At 36.7% G+C, this 17,162-nt stretch overlaps 1 protein-coding gene across 9 annotated transcripts in view; it reads right to left on the bottom strand.

Annotated features, from left to right (window-relative positions):
* The window catches only part of LOC105486091 (sodium channel and clathrin linker 1), a 215,130-nt gene that overhangs the window by 194,765 nt on the left and 3,203 nt on the right, over positions 1-17,162 (bottom strand). For all 9 annotated transcript variants that reach the window (XR_011620973.1, XR_011620972.1, XR_011620971.1 and 6 more), the window contains exon 2: positions 8,715-8,782. Coding sequence is in view for 6 of the 9 variants with exons in the window: in XM_071093042.1 (XP_070949143.1) it covers positions 8,715-8,782 (68 nt within the window). In the remaining 3 variants the exon portion in view is untranslated. The remainder of the gene's footprint in view (positions 1-8,714; positions 8,783-17,162) is intronic.

The raw sequence follows: 17,162 nt of genomic DNA, 5'->3' as shown, positions 1-17,162 counted from the left end.
AAGTTTCTTAATTGTTATAAAATCCAAATCTTATAAATTGTTATGACTGAAAGGGGGAGATGAATAACATTTTATAAAACAGTAATTTATGGGCTAATTGATCCACCCATCATTTATATGGGTTTCCTGATTGTTACTCCTATCACATTTCACTCCATTTTAATTTAGCTTATAGATCACACTATGCCTGCCTTATTTACTATCATATTGCCAGAGTCTAACACAATACCTCACTACTTATAGGTGCACAACAAATTAGTTATAGATCAATGAATAAATGAATTTCTTTCAGATTATTCAGGAAGTCATTCTTTTAAAAATATTCAGCAGTCTACCAATGCTTATTCAATTAAATCCAGACTCCTCAACATAATCATTCATAGCTCTCTATAACCTGCTCAACCTAATTTTTTCATATTCTTTCCTATATGCCAAATACATTATATAAATTGAAATATATTTTATTCCCTAAATATGACGCTCATTCTCTCATCTCCTTTGGCTTCTTACGCCAGTGGGTGAAACACTCCCAACCACCTCTAGTTTTGCCTTCATCAAGTTATTTTGAAATTTCATCTACTCTTCAATGTCCATAAGATATGCTACATTTTCAAGAAACTTTTCCTGATCTCTCCAACTATATTTCTTTTGTTACCCTTAATACACACATTTGTTTTTAACGTTCTTAAGATACAAATAATATGCCATTTACCATGTTGTTTGATATTTGTCTCATTCCATATTTTTCTTAGTCTTTAAGTTCCTATAATAGGGTCATTTTATTTTAACTTCATATAACTAAAGCACTTGGCATAATTCTTTCCATAAAGGTAGTGGTCAAAAATATTAGTTAGGCTGAATTATGTGAAAACACTGCTCAAAAACTATTTTCTAATAACAATTGCTAAGAAAATACAAACCTAAGAATAAATGACCCAATAATCCAAAGTAATTATAAAAGTTGTAAGATGAAAATAAGCATAATATGTCAAAACAGAGATAAAAGATCTTTGAAAGAATAAAAATGTTGACTTAGCAATCCCTTTCCATTTGCTAATGAAACTTCTGGAAAAAAAAAAACCCCATTACTTAATAACTCAAGCAGTAATAGAAAAAATCATGCTGTGAGAGTAAGACTGAAATTGCCTAAAAAACATTTACAAATGTTATTTTCATTATCTCTAAAACAAAATTTTAACAAGCTATACTAAATAAAGGAATAATTTAAATAATTGTGTATTTCTTGAATCTTAAATAACTGATATTGTGTTATTAATTTCTATTTATCTTTTTAAAAATTAGAGACAGGGTCTTGTTCTATCACCCAAACTGGAGTGCAATGGTGCAAGCATAGCTCACTGCAGCCTCGAATTTCTGGACTCAAGAGATCCTCCCACCTCTGCTTCCTGGGTAACCAGAACTATAGGCATGCACCATCATGCCATGCTAATTTTTTAACTTTTTGTAGAGATGGGGTCTTGCTATGTTCCTCAGGCTGGTCTCAAACCCCCAGCTTCAATTATCCTCCTGCCACACTCTCCCAAAATGCTGAGTTCACAGGCATCAGCTACCACACTGGGTATCTAATTATCTTTGCTCTCTAGATGACTTCCTGAGATAGTGTTGATGGTGTATCACAGAAAAAAATGTCAATAATATTGGACTGTGGTTAGGTAAGCAAATTCTCTGGATACTTTTCTTTCTCTAAGAAAATTATACACTCTGTAAGTACTCTAATTACAATTTTGTAATTTACTTTTGGCTCTCACTCTAATCAATATTGGCTACCAAATACGTAAATTGCATCTTTTCCTCTATCCTTTGGAAGGAAACAGGTTGGCTAGCATTTTGGGAAGATGTTCCTATACATCTTAAAGGACTGCAGGAAATCTCTTAATCCTTTAGTTCATATCATGAGGAGGTTAATTTTCATCATTTATCAATAAATGTTGATGAACAGCATAAGTAACTGATAAACTTACAGTCAAACTCCCTGTAATGTGGTAAACATCAATCTCCTAGCATCATGGGATGATGCAAAATCATCCCTTCAAGGTTTTATGTGAGTAACTCATCAATAGAGAGTCCAGAATTACAATGGCCAATACAAAGGCTTCAAGCATATGTAACTATTTAAATCTAAATTTTATTCATTTAATATGAAAATTAAATAAAGCATTCATTTCTTCAGTTGTATTAGCCTACTTTCAAGTGGTCAAAAGCCCCATGTAACTAGTGGCTACAATACTGGACAGTGCAGAATTATATAACATTTCTATCATCAGAGAAAGATCTATTGGACAGTGCTGGTCTAGAAAGCTAATAATTTGATTCAACTCAAACAGTACAGGTGAATTGTTATATTTTATCTATTGAGTCTTATATTTGTTAACTCATGAGCAAGAGGAGTAGCTTTGCCATTTCTTTAATATAATTTTCAAATAAATATTTTTTTATGACAGTTGGCACAAACTCCTATACATTGTACAAGACATGTCAAATTCTTTCGGGCCTCAAGGCTCCTTCTTGGTCTCCTATGACCTTTCTATCAAAAATAGGTCTCTACCACCATCACCTCCACAACAATACACATATTAATTTCTATCTCAGCACCCTGCTTCTTTCATAGGATACTATAATTTTAATTATTTCATTCATTTATTCACATCTCTTTCATTCATTCATATATCTTCTACTGAAGGAGGATCCTTTGTCTATGTTATTCATAGTCCTGTCCCCAGAGTTTACCTAACATAGGCATGAACTCAAAATTCATTAAATGAGTGTATTAATGTTTGTTGAATAAGTGAATATATTTGGACTATGATGTCTTTCCCCTCCATAGCCAACTCATACCTCTTTGGCACTATGCTTTTATATGTATTCCTCCCTTTTTTTTTATTCTAGCTTATGTATCTCCTTTTATACCCCAGCAGACTATCTCAATATTTATTTGTTTTAATTTTGGGTACAGAGGGTAATGAGTAGAAAGAGAATTCCCAAGCTAGAAGAAGAAAATATTTTTAGGCGAGCTTTCAGAGAAAATAAACTTATTTTTAGTATTCCATCCTGTCCCCTCAGCAAGTACCAAGAGATCAAAGCACTAACCTCAGCCCCCTCAGTAGACACATGTACCGGTGTGGCATAGATAACAAAGAGGATTCAATTAGCCTGGGTATGAAAACAAAGCAAGTATTCAAGGAAAAAAAAAAAAATGGACTAAAGGACGGGGAAAAAGGGAAATTTTCCACTTAGCTTCTTGAGCAAAATCTTTTTCTAATCTTGAATATTTGTCACCTAGTGCCAACTACTGTAATTCAGAGAGCAATGCCACTTGAAATACTTTTTACTTATACAGAAAACACAAAATAATCAAAGACAACTGAATTTCACAACTCTGAAAAAAATCATTCAAGAAACCAGCTATTTAAAATATCGTTTAAAAGTTACATACAATTGTAACAAAGGGAACAGATGACTGAATTATGAAAGTATAATGAGCCAAATATTTAATATATTAAATATATAAGCTATTCAACACATTGGAAGACTTCAAATTTCAGGCTATGTCTACAAAATTTATATAAAGTATAGTTAGTTATCATAAAGGTAACATAGTTCCCTAAGAACAATAAGCTTCAAAATGGTTATCTTAAGGCTATTCAGAAAACTTACTTTGATCCAAAGCAAGCCTAAATGATCATTATGTAATGATTGTACTAAATAATTTTCACCATTACACCTAACAAAGTTTATATAGAAAATCAAGTTAAGTTCCAGCTTAAAATACAAGAAATAATTATCAAACTCCTGTTGCTTTGTTTTTCCAGTGTCATAAAAAGACTCAATAAAGTATGTTCCTTTAACACAACTCCTGGCAATTTTATGACACCCACTGTAAGGACTTTAGGACTTTATCTTGAAAAATAAAACTAAAAAGTAAGTACTACTTGTATTTCCCAAGTTGACCATGACTTTTCATATCTCCATGACTTTCACTATATTTGACACAGAGAGTTGAAATCATGTTGGAAGATAAGTGGGTAGGAGGGAAGGAAAAAGAGGAAGAACATAGTTGTTTCATTCACTCAACAAATATTTATCAAATGCCTACTGACCAAACTGTTCTAGGTATCTGGAAAACATGGCTAAACAAAAAGGAGAAACACAAATTTATAAAGGATTTCTGTTGCTAGCAGCAACAACTAAGTTACAGCGATAAGATACATGAGCTAGCACTCCTGGATCCCACATACCCATTGATAATGGTTTCCTTCTACTTCTTCCTTTACTATAAAACATACAGAAAACAAACTAAAAACAAAAATTCTCTTGAACATTTTTTCAGAAACTGAAGTAATATATCTGAAGTAAAGAACCCTCTAGGGATGCACTACATATGGTCAAGGATATGGGCATTATTGCTAGAAAGCAGATTAATCTCCTTCTCATGCTGTCATATCATCTCCTCTCTTATTATTGCAAAACATGCAGTGAAAAGCAAGGTCCATGGGGATGGGAGTCTGGAAACAGAAACATGTTCTGAAGATATGGAGGATGGCAGAGGACTCCTATGCAGTAAGAGTATGTTACCACTAAAGAGATAGGGAACAAGATTTGGTTGCAAAACAACAAGAATAGCACACATAAGAGAAGAATGGTTAGCTTCAGAAAAGTAAAGCAGTTATAATTCTTCCAAAGAGGACACTCTTGTAAAGGAAGATTTGTCTCTACTAGGTCTGCTACTCTTGAGCTTTAATTAGTATAATCACAATGCATAATGCAGGTGCATCTGAAAGGCTAGAATCACCATTATGCTATCTGTTAAAACCATCTTTCATAATCAAGTCAACCATAGCTTTCCACAGATATGATGCACTACCATGCCCAGAGTCATCTGCGGTTTTAAAATAAATTTTTTTTTTACTCTTTTGTTCAGGCCTATTCCACAAGACACTAAAAAGAAGCAAAAATCTTAAGATTCTGAACAAAATTTAAAAGCTGTTGGAATATGAAAGATTTTCTATCACTTAAATTATTACAATTATTAAGCATGCATAAAAATTATACATTATAATAAAAATAATATGGTTATAACAGTAAATAGTGAATGGATAGCTTCAAGACTCTGTGGACTGAATCTGGTCTTTGGAAATAAAAGCATAGAGCAGTCAGCTAAATATTGAATATACATTAAAAAAATCTATAAGAATAAGTATTCAAGCCAACCAAATAAACTATTCTTTTTTCATACTAAAAACAAGATCTTCACTTTTAATACCTTGAAAACAATTTTAGTTCTGCATTAGTCCATTCTTGTAGTGCTATAAGGAAATACATAAGACTAGGTGATTTACAAAAAGAGGCTTAATCGGCTAATTGTTCCACAAGCTGTACAGGAAGCCTGGCTAGAGAGACCTCAGGAAACTTTCAGAACGCAGAAGGTGAAGGGAAAGCAGGCACGTCTTACATGACTGGAGCAGGAGGAAGAGAGAAGGGGGAGCTACTACCCATTTATAAACAAGCAGATTTCATGAGATCTCACTTACTATCACGAGAACAGCAAGGAGAAAATTCACCCCCATGATCCAATCACCTCCCACCAGGGCTCTCCTCCAACACTGGAGATTACAATTTGACATGAGATTTGGGCGGGGACACAAATCCAAAGTGTATCGCTCCACCTTCAGCCCTTCCCAAATCTCATATCCCTTCTCAACAGTGCCCCAAGTCTTAACTCATTTCAGCACTAACTCAAAAGTCCACAGTCCAAAGTCTCATCTGAGACAAGGCAAGACCTTTCTGCCTATGACCCTGTAAAATAAAAAACAAGTTAGTTACTTCCAAGATACAACGAAGGTATAGAATTGGGTAAATACTCCCTTTCCAAAAGGGAGACAGTGATCAAAAGACAGGGTCTACAGGCCCTAGGGCATGTCCAAAACCCAGAAGGGCAGCCATTAAATCTTAGGGGCCCAAAATAATTTCCTTTGACTCCATGTCTCACATCTAGGCAACACTGATGTAAGGGGTCGGCTCCCACAGCCTTGGGCAGCTCTGCCCCTGTTGCCCTGCAGGGGTACTTTCCCTGCAGCTGCTTTCACAGTCTGGCATTGAGTGCCTAAGGCTTTTCCAGGCATATAGTGCAAGTTGGTGGACCTACCATTCTTTGGTCTGGAGGATGGTAGCTCCCTTCTCACAGCCCCACTAGTCAGTGTCCAGTGTGTGGATTCTGTGTGGGGGCTCCAGCCCTACATTTCCTCTCTGCACTGCCCTAGCAGAGGTTCTCCATGAGGGCTGTACCCCTGCAGCAGGCTTCTGTGTGGACATCCAGGCATTTCCATACATCTTCTGAAATCCAGGCAGAAGCTTCCAGGCCTCAACTCTTGTCCTCTGCGACCCACAGGCTTAATACCATGTGGAAGCTGCCAAGACTTATGGGTTCCACCCTCTGGAGCAGTTGACTGAGATGTTATCTGGGACCCTTTTAGCCACAGCTGGAGCTGAAGCAGCTGGGACACAGGGAGCAATGTCCTGAGGCTCTGCAGGGCAGTGGGGCCCTGGGCCTGCCCCACAAAACCATTCTTCCCTCTAATGGCTGCAGACCTGCGATGGTAGGGGCTGTGGTGAATGGCCCCAAAATGCTTTGAGGCATCTTCCTCATTGTCTTAGGCATTCAGCTCCTTTTTTTTATTTTTATTTTTTAATATTTTATTATACTTTTGCAAATTTCTACAGCCAGCTTCAATTTCTCCCCAGAAACTGAGTTTTTCTTTTCTATCACATGGTCAGGCTGTAAACTTTCCAAACTATTATGCTCTACTTCCCTTTTAAATATAAGTTCCAGTTTCAGACCATCTCTTTGCAAACACATATGTGTTTTAAAGTTCCACAGATCCCTAGAGCAGGGGCACAAAGCTGCCAGTCTCTTTCTACAACATGGCAAGAGTGACCTTTACCCTAGTTCCCAGTAAGTTCCTCTTCTCCATCTAAGACCTCCTCAGCCTAGACATTACTATACATATCACTATGAGCATTTGGGTCACAACCATTCAACAAGTCTCTTGGAAATTCCAAGCTTTCCTTCATCTTCCTGTCTTCTTCTGGGCCCTCCAAACTGTTCCAACCTCTGCCCATTATGCAGTTCCAAAGTCGCTTCCACATTTTCAGGTATCTTTATACCAATGTCCATTCACTGGTACGAATTTTCTATATCAATCCAATCTCACAATACTATAAACATCTGAGACTGGGTAATTTATAAAGAAAAAAGATTTAGTTGGCTCATGGTTCTGCGGTGCCAGATGAGTTGGTCTCCCTTGTATGAGACACCTATGGGGAGCCATGGGGAGCCTCTGAGGAGAAGAGTCTCCTTATTGCCTTCATATCTTTATGCCCTGAGAGCATAATAGCTCAGCGGCATTCCACAGGTTGCTCAGGGAGATAACACTCCCTTGAAGCAGTGGAGTATAATCAAACATCTTGGCTCCTCCTGAGACCCACTCCCACTTGTTTCAATCCCTATAAGTTAAAGATCTTAAGTAGTTTAGACACACACCTTTGCTCAAGGAAATTCACAGAAACCTGCCACTGCTATATATCTTATTGAATGACTCACGAGTACTCCTTCATTGATTAATCCTTTTCCTCATCGCTTCCTACCCCTCCCATCTGCCCTAAGAACAAAGATCTTGTAAACCAATAAATTAGGCGGAGAAGAGCTCTGGGCCATGAGCAAGCCTCCAATGTTCCGGTCCCCTGAACCCACCTTTTAAATGCTTATTCTGACTCTTTCTAACTCCTTTGTCTCCGCTGAACTCAGGGTACCCGCCAGGTGGTGTGGGGCTGGTTTCCCCAACAGAGGCTGTACAGGAAGCATGGCTGGGGAAGCCTCAGGAAATGTTCAATCATGGTGGAAGATGAAGGGGAAGCAGGAATGTCTTACATGGCCAGAGCAGGAGGAAGAGAGAGAATGGGGAGATGTTACACACTTAAGACCACCAGATCTCATGAGAACTCACTCACTATCATGAGAAGGGAAAGGGGGAAATTTGCACCCATGATCCAATCACCTTCTACCAGGCCCCCTCCTCCAACACTTGAGGTTACAATTCCATATGAGATTTGGGCGGGGACACAGATCCAAACCAAATTAAGTTCTAATTATAAAATGCATTTATGTAAAAGCAAAACACTCCTATTTGCTTCTATAGAGAGTCACCACTAACCTATGAGTCATTACCTTCCTTTAAATATTCTGTAATGCAAAGTCCACCAATAATTATACCTTTCTGGCTAAAGAATTTTTTAAACACAATATTTAAATAAGAAGATATGACAACCAAAGAAAAAAGACATTTTCAAAAAACCATATATTATTTACAATTTGCATTAGTTTATGCTTCTGTCATAATTTATGAGAATGCACAGAATTAAAACACAGAACTAGATGTATATTGAGAAACAATTTTAGGATGTTTCAAAATTTGAATGAATTCTCATTTTAGAACTCAGACATTTTATATATCATATATAATATATAAGCTCCAACTCCGGTTGGGGGAAAAGGGCAATTTCTATTGACAAAAGATTTACTTTCATTAAGCAAAAACAAGCTTTCCCATTACAGGAGTCAAAGTTGTAAGCCAAGTTTCAAAGTGCTGTAGGCAACTTCACATGAGAATATTCCCAAGTAGAATTTATAATTTACATACCTGTACAGATGAATATTTAGAAAAATTTTCCATTTGATACCGCCTAAAATCTTCATTTAGTCTTTGATCTGAAACAAGGGGGAGAACAGATTTCAGTTCATTGAGTAATGTTCAATTCTTTAAAACTAGAAATACAGTAATCATTTGATATATCCGATGCAAAATGGGCTAGTCTCCACTGCTTCTCAAGAGAATATGAATCATCAATTTCAATACACCATTTTAAAACTTGAAAATAGGCCCTTTTCTATATCTAAGCCAACTAATCACTGCCAAAGTAAAAAAAAAAATAACATCTGCAAAGAACTACCTTTTCTGATTTCATAAACATGAATTCTCAGTCTCTGCTGGCGTGCTCTTCGGGTTAATGAAAGTAAAATATATTCTCCACATCTTATTCCTGCTACAAAAATTGAGAAGCATTGGGAAGATAAGCTATAGTCATATCTTTTAGAATTCTTAAAACCAATTGAAATTTTGAAACTCTTCCAGGACAAACCTCCACCTTGAGGAGAAATTGCAGGACAAAGAATCCAAATTAAACAGGAATGGGTAAGAGACAATGGGGGAAGACCTTTATTCACCAGAATAAAGGTGAGAGGTCCCGGTAATAACAAGGCCAGCCCAGGCCTGGTGGCTCATGCCTGTAATCCTAGCATTTTGGGAGACTAAGGCAGGTGGATCACTTGAGGTCGGGAGTTCGAGACCACCCTGGCCAACATGGCAAAACCCCATCTCTACTAAAACTACAAAAATCAGCCGAGTGTAGTGGCACATGCCTGTAATCCCAGCTACTTGGGAGGCTGAGGCAGGAGAATCATTTGTACCTGGGAGGCAGAGGTTGTAGTGAGGCAAGACCGCACCACTGCACCCCAGCCTGGGTGACAGAGTGAGACTCTAAAAAAAAAAAAAAGAAGAAGAAAAGAGAAAGAAAAAAAAAAGAAATAACAAGACCATATTTTTATTTACATCAAGAAAAGTAACATACATACAACATAGTACCCAATAAATTTGCAATCACACATTCTTTTCAAGATCACACAGAACATTTAATGTTGATTATTTACTGGTAACAGAAAGTCTCGATAATGTTCAAAGGGCTGAAACCAAAGACAGTATGTTACCTTACAACAGCACAATAAAGTTGGTATCAAGAACCAAAAACAACAACAACAACAACAACAACAACAACAAAAGGAAAATCCTCTATATCCTCTATATGTTTGGAAGTTCAGAAATCACTTTTGGCCAGGCATGGTAGCTCATGCCTGTTATCTCACTGCTTTGGCAGGCCAAAGCAGGAAATCACTTGAGCCTAGGAGTTTGAGGCTACAGTGAGCTGTGATTGCACTACGCTCCAGCCTGGGCAACAGAGCAAGACTCTATCTCAAAAAAGAAAAAAAAAAAAAGAAGGAGAAGGAGAAGGAGAAGGAGAAGGAGAAGGAGAAGAAGAAGAAGAAGAAGAAAGATCTCAGGAGGAATTACAAAATAAATTTTAAAGTATTTTGAAGTGAACAATAGTGAAAATGTGATACCTCAAAACTTTCTTAAAAATCTGTAGCTTTAATTGCATATACTAGAGAAAAAGTCTGAAGTTACAAATGCATTCCAAGAATTTAGAAAAACAGCACCAAATTAAATTCAAAGAAAGCCAAGTGGAGTAAATAAAGATAAGCCCAGAAAATAAAGAAATTGAAAATAAACTAGCATAAAATGATAAAAACTATGTTCATCTCAAAGTTATTTTTAAAGAACATCTGATGAAATTCAAGATATATTCATAATAAAGCCTTAGCAAAGTAAGACTATAAGGGAACACTGTTGTTATAATGAATGCTTATGTAAAATACACAACAAACATCATACTTATGAGTAAAAATGTTGAAAACTTTCCCCCGAATTAGGAATCACATAAGGATAAATTCTTATGACATTTACTCAACACTCTATTGGAGGTCAAAGTTAATGCAGTAAAACAAGTAAAAGATCTAAAAGGTATAAAGGCTGGAAAGGATGAAACAACTGTCATTATTCATAGTTATAAGTGCATATGTGATTAATCCAAAAAAACCACATTCTTAAAAATCAATCATTAAGATTACAAAGTTGTTAGATACAAGGTCAATATATAAAAATTATATTTCTAGATACTGGCAACATAAAGTTAGAAAACAGTAAAAGATGCTATTTATAGTACCATAAAAAAAATCAATGCCTAGGAATAAATACAATAGAAGATGTTTAAGACTCCTACACAGAAAACTATGGAGTGTTTCTCTGGAAAAAACTTTAAAATTCATATGAAACCAAAAAAGAGACTGAATAGCCAAAGCAATTCTAAGCAAAAAGAACAAACCTGGAGGTATCATGTTTCCTGACTTCAAACTACACTACAGGGCCACAGTAACCAAAACAGCATGGTACTGGTGCAAAAAACAGACACATAGGCCAATGGAACAAAATAGTGAACACAGAATTACAGCCACATACCTACAACTATCTGATCTTCAACAAACCTGACAAAAACAAGCAATTGGGAAAGAATTCCCTACTTTAAATGGTGCTTGGATAACTGGCAAGCCATATGAAAAAAGACTGAAACTGGACTCCTTGCTTACACAATATATAAATAATAACTCAAGATGTATTAAAGACTTAAATGTAAAACCCCAAACTATAAAAACTCCAGAAGACAACCTAGGCAACACCATCTGGACATAGGAGTAGGCAAAGGTTTCATGGCAAAAATGCCAAAAGCAATTGCAACAAAAGCAAACACTGACAAATGGAAACCAATTAAAATTAGGAGCTTTGGCACAGCAAAGGAAACTATCTACAGAGTGAACAAGCTGCAGAGTGGGAGAAAATTTCTGCAAACTGTGCATCTGACAAAGGTCTAATATTCAGCATCTATAAGGAACTTAAATTTACAAGAAAAAATACCATTAAAAAGTGGGCAAAGCTCATGAACAGACACCTTTTAAAAGAAGACATATATATGGTCAGCAAGCATACGAAAAAAAGCTCAACATCACTGATCACTAGAGAAATGTAAATCAAAACCACAGTGAGATACTATCTCACACCAGTTAGAATGGTTATTATTAAAAAGTCAAAAAATAACAGATGCTGGTGAAGTTGTGGAGGAAAAGGAACATTTATACATTTTGGTGGGAGCAGAAATTAGTTCAACCATTGTGGAAGACAGTGTGGTAATTCCTCAAACACCTAAAAACAGAAATACCATTCAACCCTTTAATCCCATTACTGAGTATACATCCAAAGGAATATAAGTCATTCCACCACAAAGACACATGAGCATGTATGTCCATTGCAACACTATTCACAAGAGTAAAGACATGAAACCAACCTTAATGCTCATCAATGGTGGACTGGTTAAAGAAAATGTGGTACATGTATACCATGGAATACTATGCAGCCATAAAGAACAACGAGATCATGTCCTTTGCAGGAATATGGATGGAGCTGGAGGCCATTATCCTTAGCAAACTAATGCAGGAACAGAAAACCAAATACGGCATGTTCTCAATTATAAGTGGGAACTAAATGATGAGAACACATGGAGGGGACCAACACACACTGTGGCCTATTGGAGGGTGAAGGGTGGGAGAAGGGAGAGGATCAGGACAAGTAACTAATGGGTATTAGGCTTAATACCTGGGTGACAAAATAATCTGTACAACAAACACCCATGACAAAAGTTTACCTATATACCAACCCTGCACATGCACCCGTGAACTTAAAATAAAAGCTAAATTTTAAAAAAAGAAAAACTATTAATCACAATACAAACCTCTTTTTTTCCCTGAGTTTTCAATTAAGAAAAAAACTAGATCTGCGTCCTCAGTAATTAAAATAGAGTAAGAAGTAAATTATGTATTAATAATGAGGGAAACACTTTCAATCTTCATAGATTGACTATAATCTGAAGAAAATTTTACTGTAACTTAAATTCTGTTATTTCCTTCATTCTACAAGTACTTATCTCACTTATTTACTTTGCATTTCCTGAATATATGAAGATGCTGGTGCATGTATGTATATATATACACACACATATACACATTCACTGAGTTTCAATTTGCTAATATTTTATTTTGGATTTTAGTTCCAACATGCATAAGTGAAACAAGTCTACAGTTTTCCTTTCTTGCAAGTATGCTTTTTGTGTAGTAGTTAAGAAAAGAGACACTGAAACTAGACTGCCTGGGTTCAAATCTCAGCTCAGTCACCTACTAGCTCTGTTAACCTTGAATTTGTGAAGGCACTTATCCAGAGGGTTGAGCTATCTATAGGTATCTATAGGTACAGCATTGGGTATGAGAATTGTAAAGGAAAATAAACCAATCATGGCATGAGGTGTTACTGGGCATCAGCTATAGAGAAGCAGGGGCATAATCACATTAAGATTACTGACAAGAGCAGAAGGACTAATGGGTAATGGTTACAGCCTGTAAAAGACACCAGTAAAAACAAACTAGGAAGCAGTCAAGGAAGTAAAGAAAATGAAGGGCTCAAAGGATAGAGGTCTGAGGAGGTCAAAGAACAGTTATAGTAGGAGTAACATACTTGAGTTTAAGACATCAAAAAGTAGGATAACTTGAATAGGACTTCTGCTTATACTCAAGAAGAAATACCATGGACCACTTTTCTGCCTGACACATGAAAAAGCAAGAAAATAAATCATCAATGTCTTACAGTACACTAGACATCAGACAATGATAATCAGAGACATGAAACAAATGAGGTAAGCCCTATGACTGCCCCACCTTAATGACTTAAGAGACTTTCCACGGCCATGATACGGGGGGAGGAAATGCAAGTGGAGATCACTGGACTCTTATTAAGAGGTGGAGCTGAGAAGTAGTGGAGATTAAGCGAACTAGAATTGGCAGGACAAAGTACAGAAGACTGCACAAAGAAAGAACCCTAGGGAATGTGAGACCTGTAGAGGTTCTTCTCGAGTACAATACAGAGTACTGAATAGCTCTTTATTTATTAAAGAAATTAAGTTTGTATTTTAAAACTTTTTCACAAAGAAAACTTCAGGTCTAGTTGGCTTCACTGGTGAATTCTATCAAATATTTAAGGAAGAAATAACACCATTTTATACAAACTCTTACAGAAAGTTGAAGAGTACAAAATATTTTCCAAGTAATTCTATGAGGCTGGCATTACCTGAGATTAAAACCAAACAAAAATATTGGGAAGCGGGGGGAAAAAAGGCACTTTAAGAGGCTGAAGTGGGAGGATTGCCTAAAACCAAGAGTTCAAGACCAGCCTGGGTGACAAAGGGAGACCTGGTTTCTACAAAAAAATAAAAATAAAAATATTAGCCAGGTGCAGTGGCACATGCCTATAGTCCTAGCTACTGAGGAGGTTGAGGCAGGTGGAAGGTTTCAGCCTAGGAGTTCCAGGTTGTAGTGAGCTACAAGTGTACCACTAAACTCCAGCCTGGGTGACAGTGAGATCCTAGCGCAAGAAAGAAAAAAAAGGTGGGGCGTGGGGAGAAAAAAAGAAAAGAAAAAAAGCTTCATAGGTTGGGCATGATAGCTCACGCCTATAATCCTAGCACTTTGGGAGACAAGAGGATCACTTGAGCCCAGGAGTTCAAGACCAGCCTGGGTAACAAAGGGAGACCCTGCTTCTACAAAAAAATAAAAATAAAAATATTAGCCAGGTGCAGTGGCACATGCCTGTAGTCCCAGCTAATCAGGAGGCTGAGGCAGGTGGAGGGCTTCAGCCTAGGAATTCCAGGTTGTAGTGCGCTACAAGTGTACCACTAAACTCCAGCCTGGGTGACAGTGAGACCCTTGAGCAAGAAAAAAAAAAAGGAAGAAAAAAAGAAAAGCAAAAAAGGTTCATAGGTTGGGCATGATAGCTCATGCCTATAATCCTAGAACTTTGGGAGGCAAGAGGATCACTTGAGCCCAGGAGTTCAAGACCAGCCTAGGAAACATAAGGAGACCCTATCTCTACAAAAAGAAAAAAAAAAAATAGCCAGATATGGTGGCATGTGCCTGCAGTCCCAGTTACTCAAGAGGCTGAGGCAAAAGGATCGCTTGAGCCCAGGAGGTTGAGGCTGCAAAGAGCCATGACTGTGCCATTGCACTCCAGCCTGGGTAACAGAGGAAGATCCTGTCCCAAAAAGAAAAAAAAGCTTCTGAACACACTAAAATTTTAAGCAAACATTTATAAAATAAAATTCAATAATAATCGAGAAAGGATTATACATCATGAGCAAGTAGAATTTATCCCAGAAAGGCAAGGTGGTTTTAACATTTGAAATTAATCAATGTAATTCACTCTATTAACAAATGAAAAATGAAAAAATATCTGATAATCTCAATGGATGCAGAACAGCATTTTTAAAAATCCAGCATCCATTTTGATAAAAACTCTCTGCAAATTAAGAATGGAAAGGAACATTCTCAACATAAGAACATCTATGAAAAACCTACAACTAGTATCATACCTAATTCTGAAAGATAAATGCCTTCCCCATAAGATCAGGAACAGGACATGGATGCGTATTCCTATCACTTCTGTTCAACACTGAACCAGAGATTCTAGTCACTGCAATAAGGCAAGGAAAAGAAATAAAAGGCATCCAAATTGAAAAGAAAGAAATAAAACTGTTTTTATTTTCAGATGACAAGACTATCTACATAAAACTACTGATAGACTCTACAAAACTACTAGAGCTAATGAATGAGTTTGGCAAAGCTGCAGAGCAGAGTATTAAAAAACATTATTTCTCACCACACATCTACAGCCATCTGATATTTGACAAACATGACACAAACAAGCAATGGGGAAAAGATTCCCTATTTAATAAATGGTGTTGGGAAAACTGGCTAGCCATATTCAGAAAACTGAAACTGGACCACTTCCTTACACCTTATACAAAAATCACCTCAAGATGGATTAAACACTTAAATGTAAGACCTAAAACTATAAAAACCCTAGAAGAAAACCTAGGCAATACCATTCAGGACGTAGGCATAGGCAAAGACTTAATGTCTAAAACACCAAAAGCAACGGCAAAAAAAAGCCAAAACTGACAAATGGAATCTAATTAAACTGAAGAGCTTCTACACAGCAAAAAAAACTATCATCAGAATGAACAGACAACCTACAGAATGGAAGAAAGTTGTTGTAATCTAGCCATCTGACAAAGGTCTAATATCCACAAAGAAACAAATTTACAACAGAAAAGCAAACAATCCCATCAAAAAGTGGGCAAAGTATATAAACAGACACTTCTCAAAAGAAGATATTTATGCAGCCAACAAACATGAAAAAATGCTCATCATCACTGGTTATTAGAGAAATGCAAATCAAAACGACAATGAGATACCATCTCACGCCAGTTAGAATGGCGATCATTAAAAAGTCAGGAAACAACAGATGCTGGAGAGGATGTGGAGAAATAGGAAAGCTTTTACACTGTTGATGCAAGTGTAAATTAGTTCAGCCATTGTGGAAGACAGTGTGACGATTCCTCAAAGATCTAGAACCAGAAATACCATTTGACCCAGCAATCCCATTACTGGGTATATACCCAAAGAATTATAAATCATTCTACTATAAAGACACATGCACACGTATGTTTATTGTGGCACTATTCCCAACAGCAAAGACTTGGAACAAACCCAAATGTCCATAAATGATAGACTGGATAAAGAAAATGTGGCACATATACACCATGGAATATTATGAAGCCATAAAAAAGGATGAGTTCATGTCCTTTGCTGGGACATGGATGAAGCTGGAAACATCATTCTCAGCAAACTATCACAAGAACAGAAAACCAAACACTGCATGTTCTCACTCATAAGTGGGAGCTGAACAAGGTGAACACGGGGACACAGGGAGGGGAACATCACACACTGGGGCCTGTTGGGGGGTGGGGGACTAAGGGAGGGATAACATTAGCAGAAATACCTAATGTAGGTGACGGGTTAATGGGTGCAGCATACCACCATGGCACATGTATACCTATGTAACAAAACTGCACGTTCTGCACATGTACCCCAGAACTTAAAGTATAATAATAAAAAAGAAATGTTATTTCTACATACTACCAACGAAAAATCAGAAACTGAAAGTAAAAGAGTAATACCACTTACAGTAGTATCAAAAATTTCAATACACAGGCATAAATCTAACAAAAGATGTGCAAAACCTAAACATTAAAAACTACAAAGTATAGCTGAGAAAATTTAAAGAAATACATCAATGAGGTAAAAAAGAACCAATTTTACTTTAAAACGTACTATAAAGCTGATATAATTAAGACAGCGGGATATTGGTGTCCAGATAAGACAAATAAATCAGTGGAAAAGAATAGAGTTCATAAATAGATACATACATATATAAACAACTGCAAAGGAGCAAAAGTAATTCAATGGAGAAAGGGTAGTT

This window comes from Macaca nemestrina, chromosome 3 (genome assembly GCF_043159975.1).
Source record: "Macaca nemestrina isolate mMacNem1 chromosome 3, mMacNem.hap1, whole genome shotgun sequence".
NCBI lineage: Eukaryota > Metazoa > Chordata > Mammalia > Primates > Cercopithecidae > Macaca > Macaca nemestrina.
This window is presented reverse-complemented; position numbering and strand designations above follow the sequence as displayed.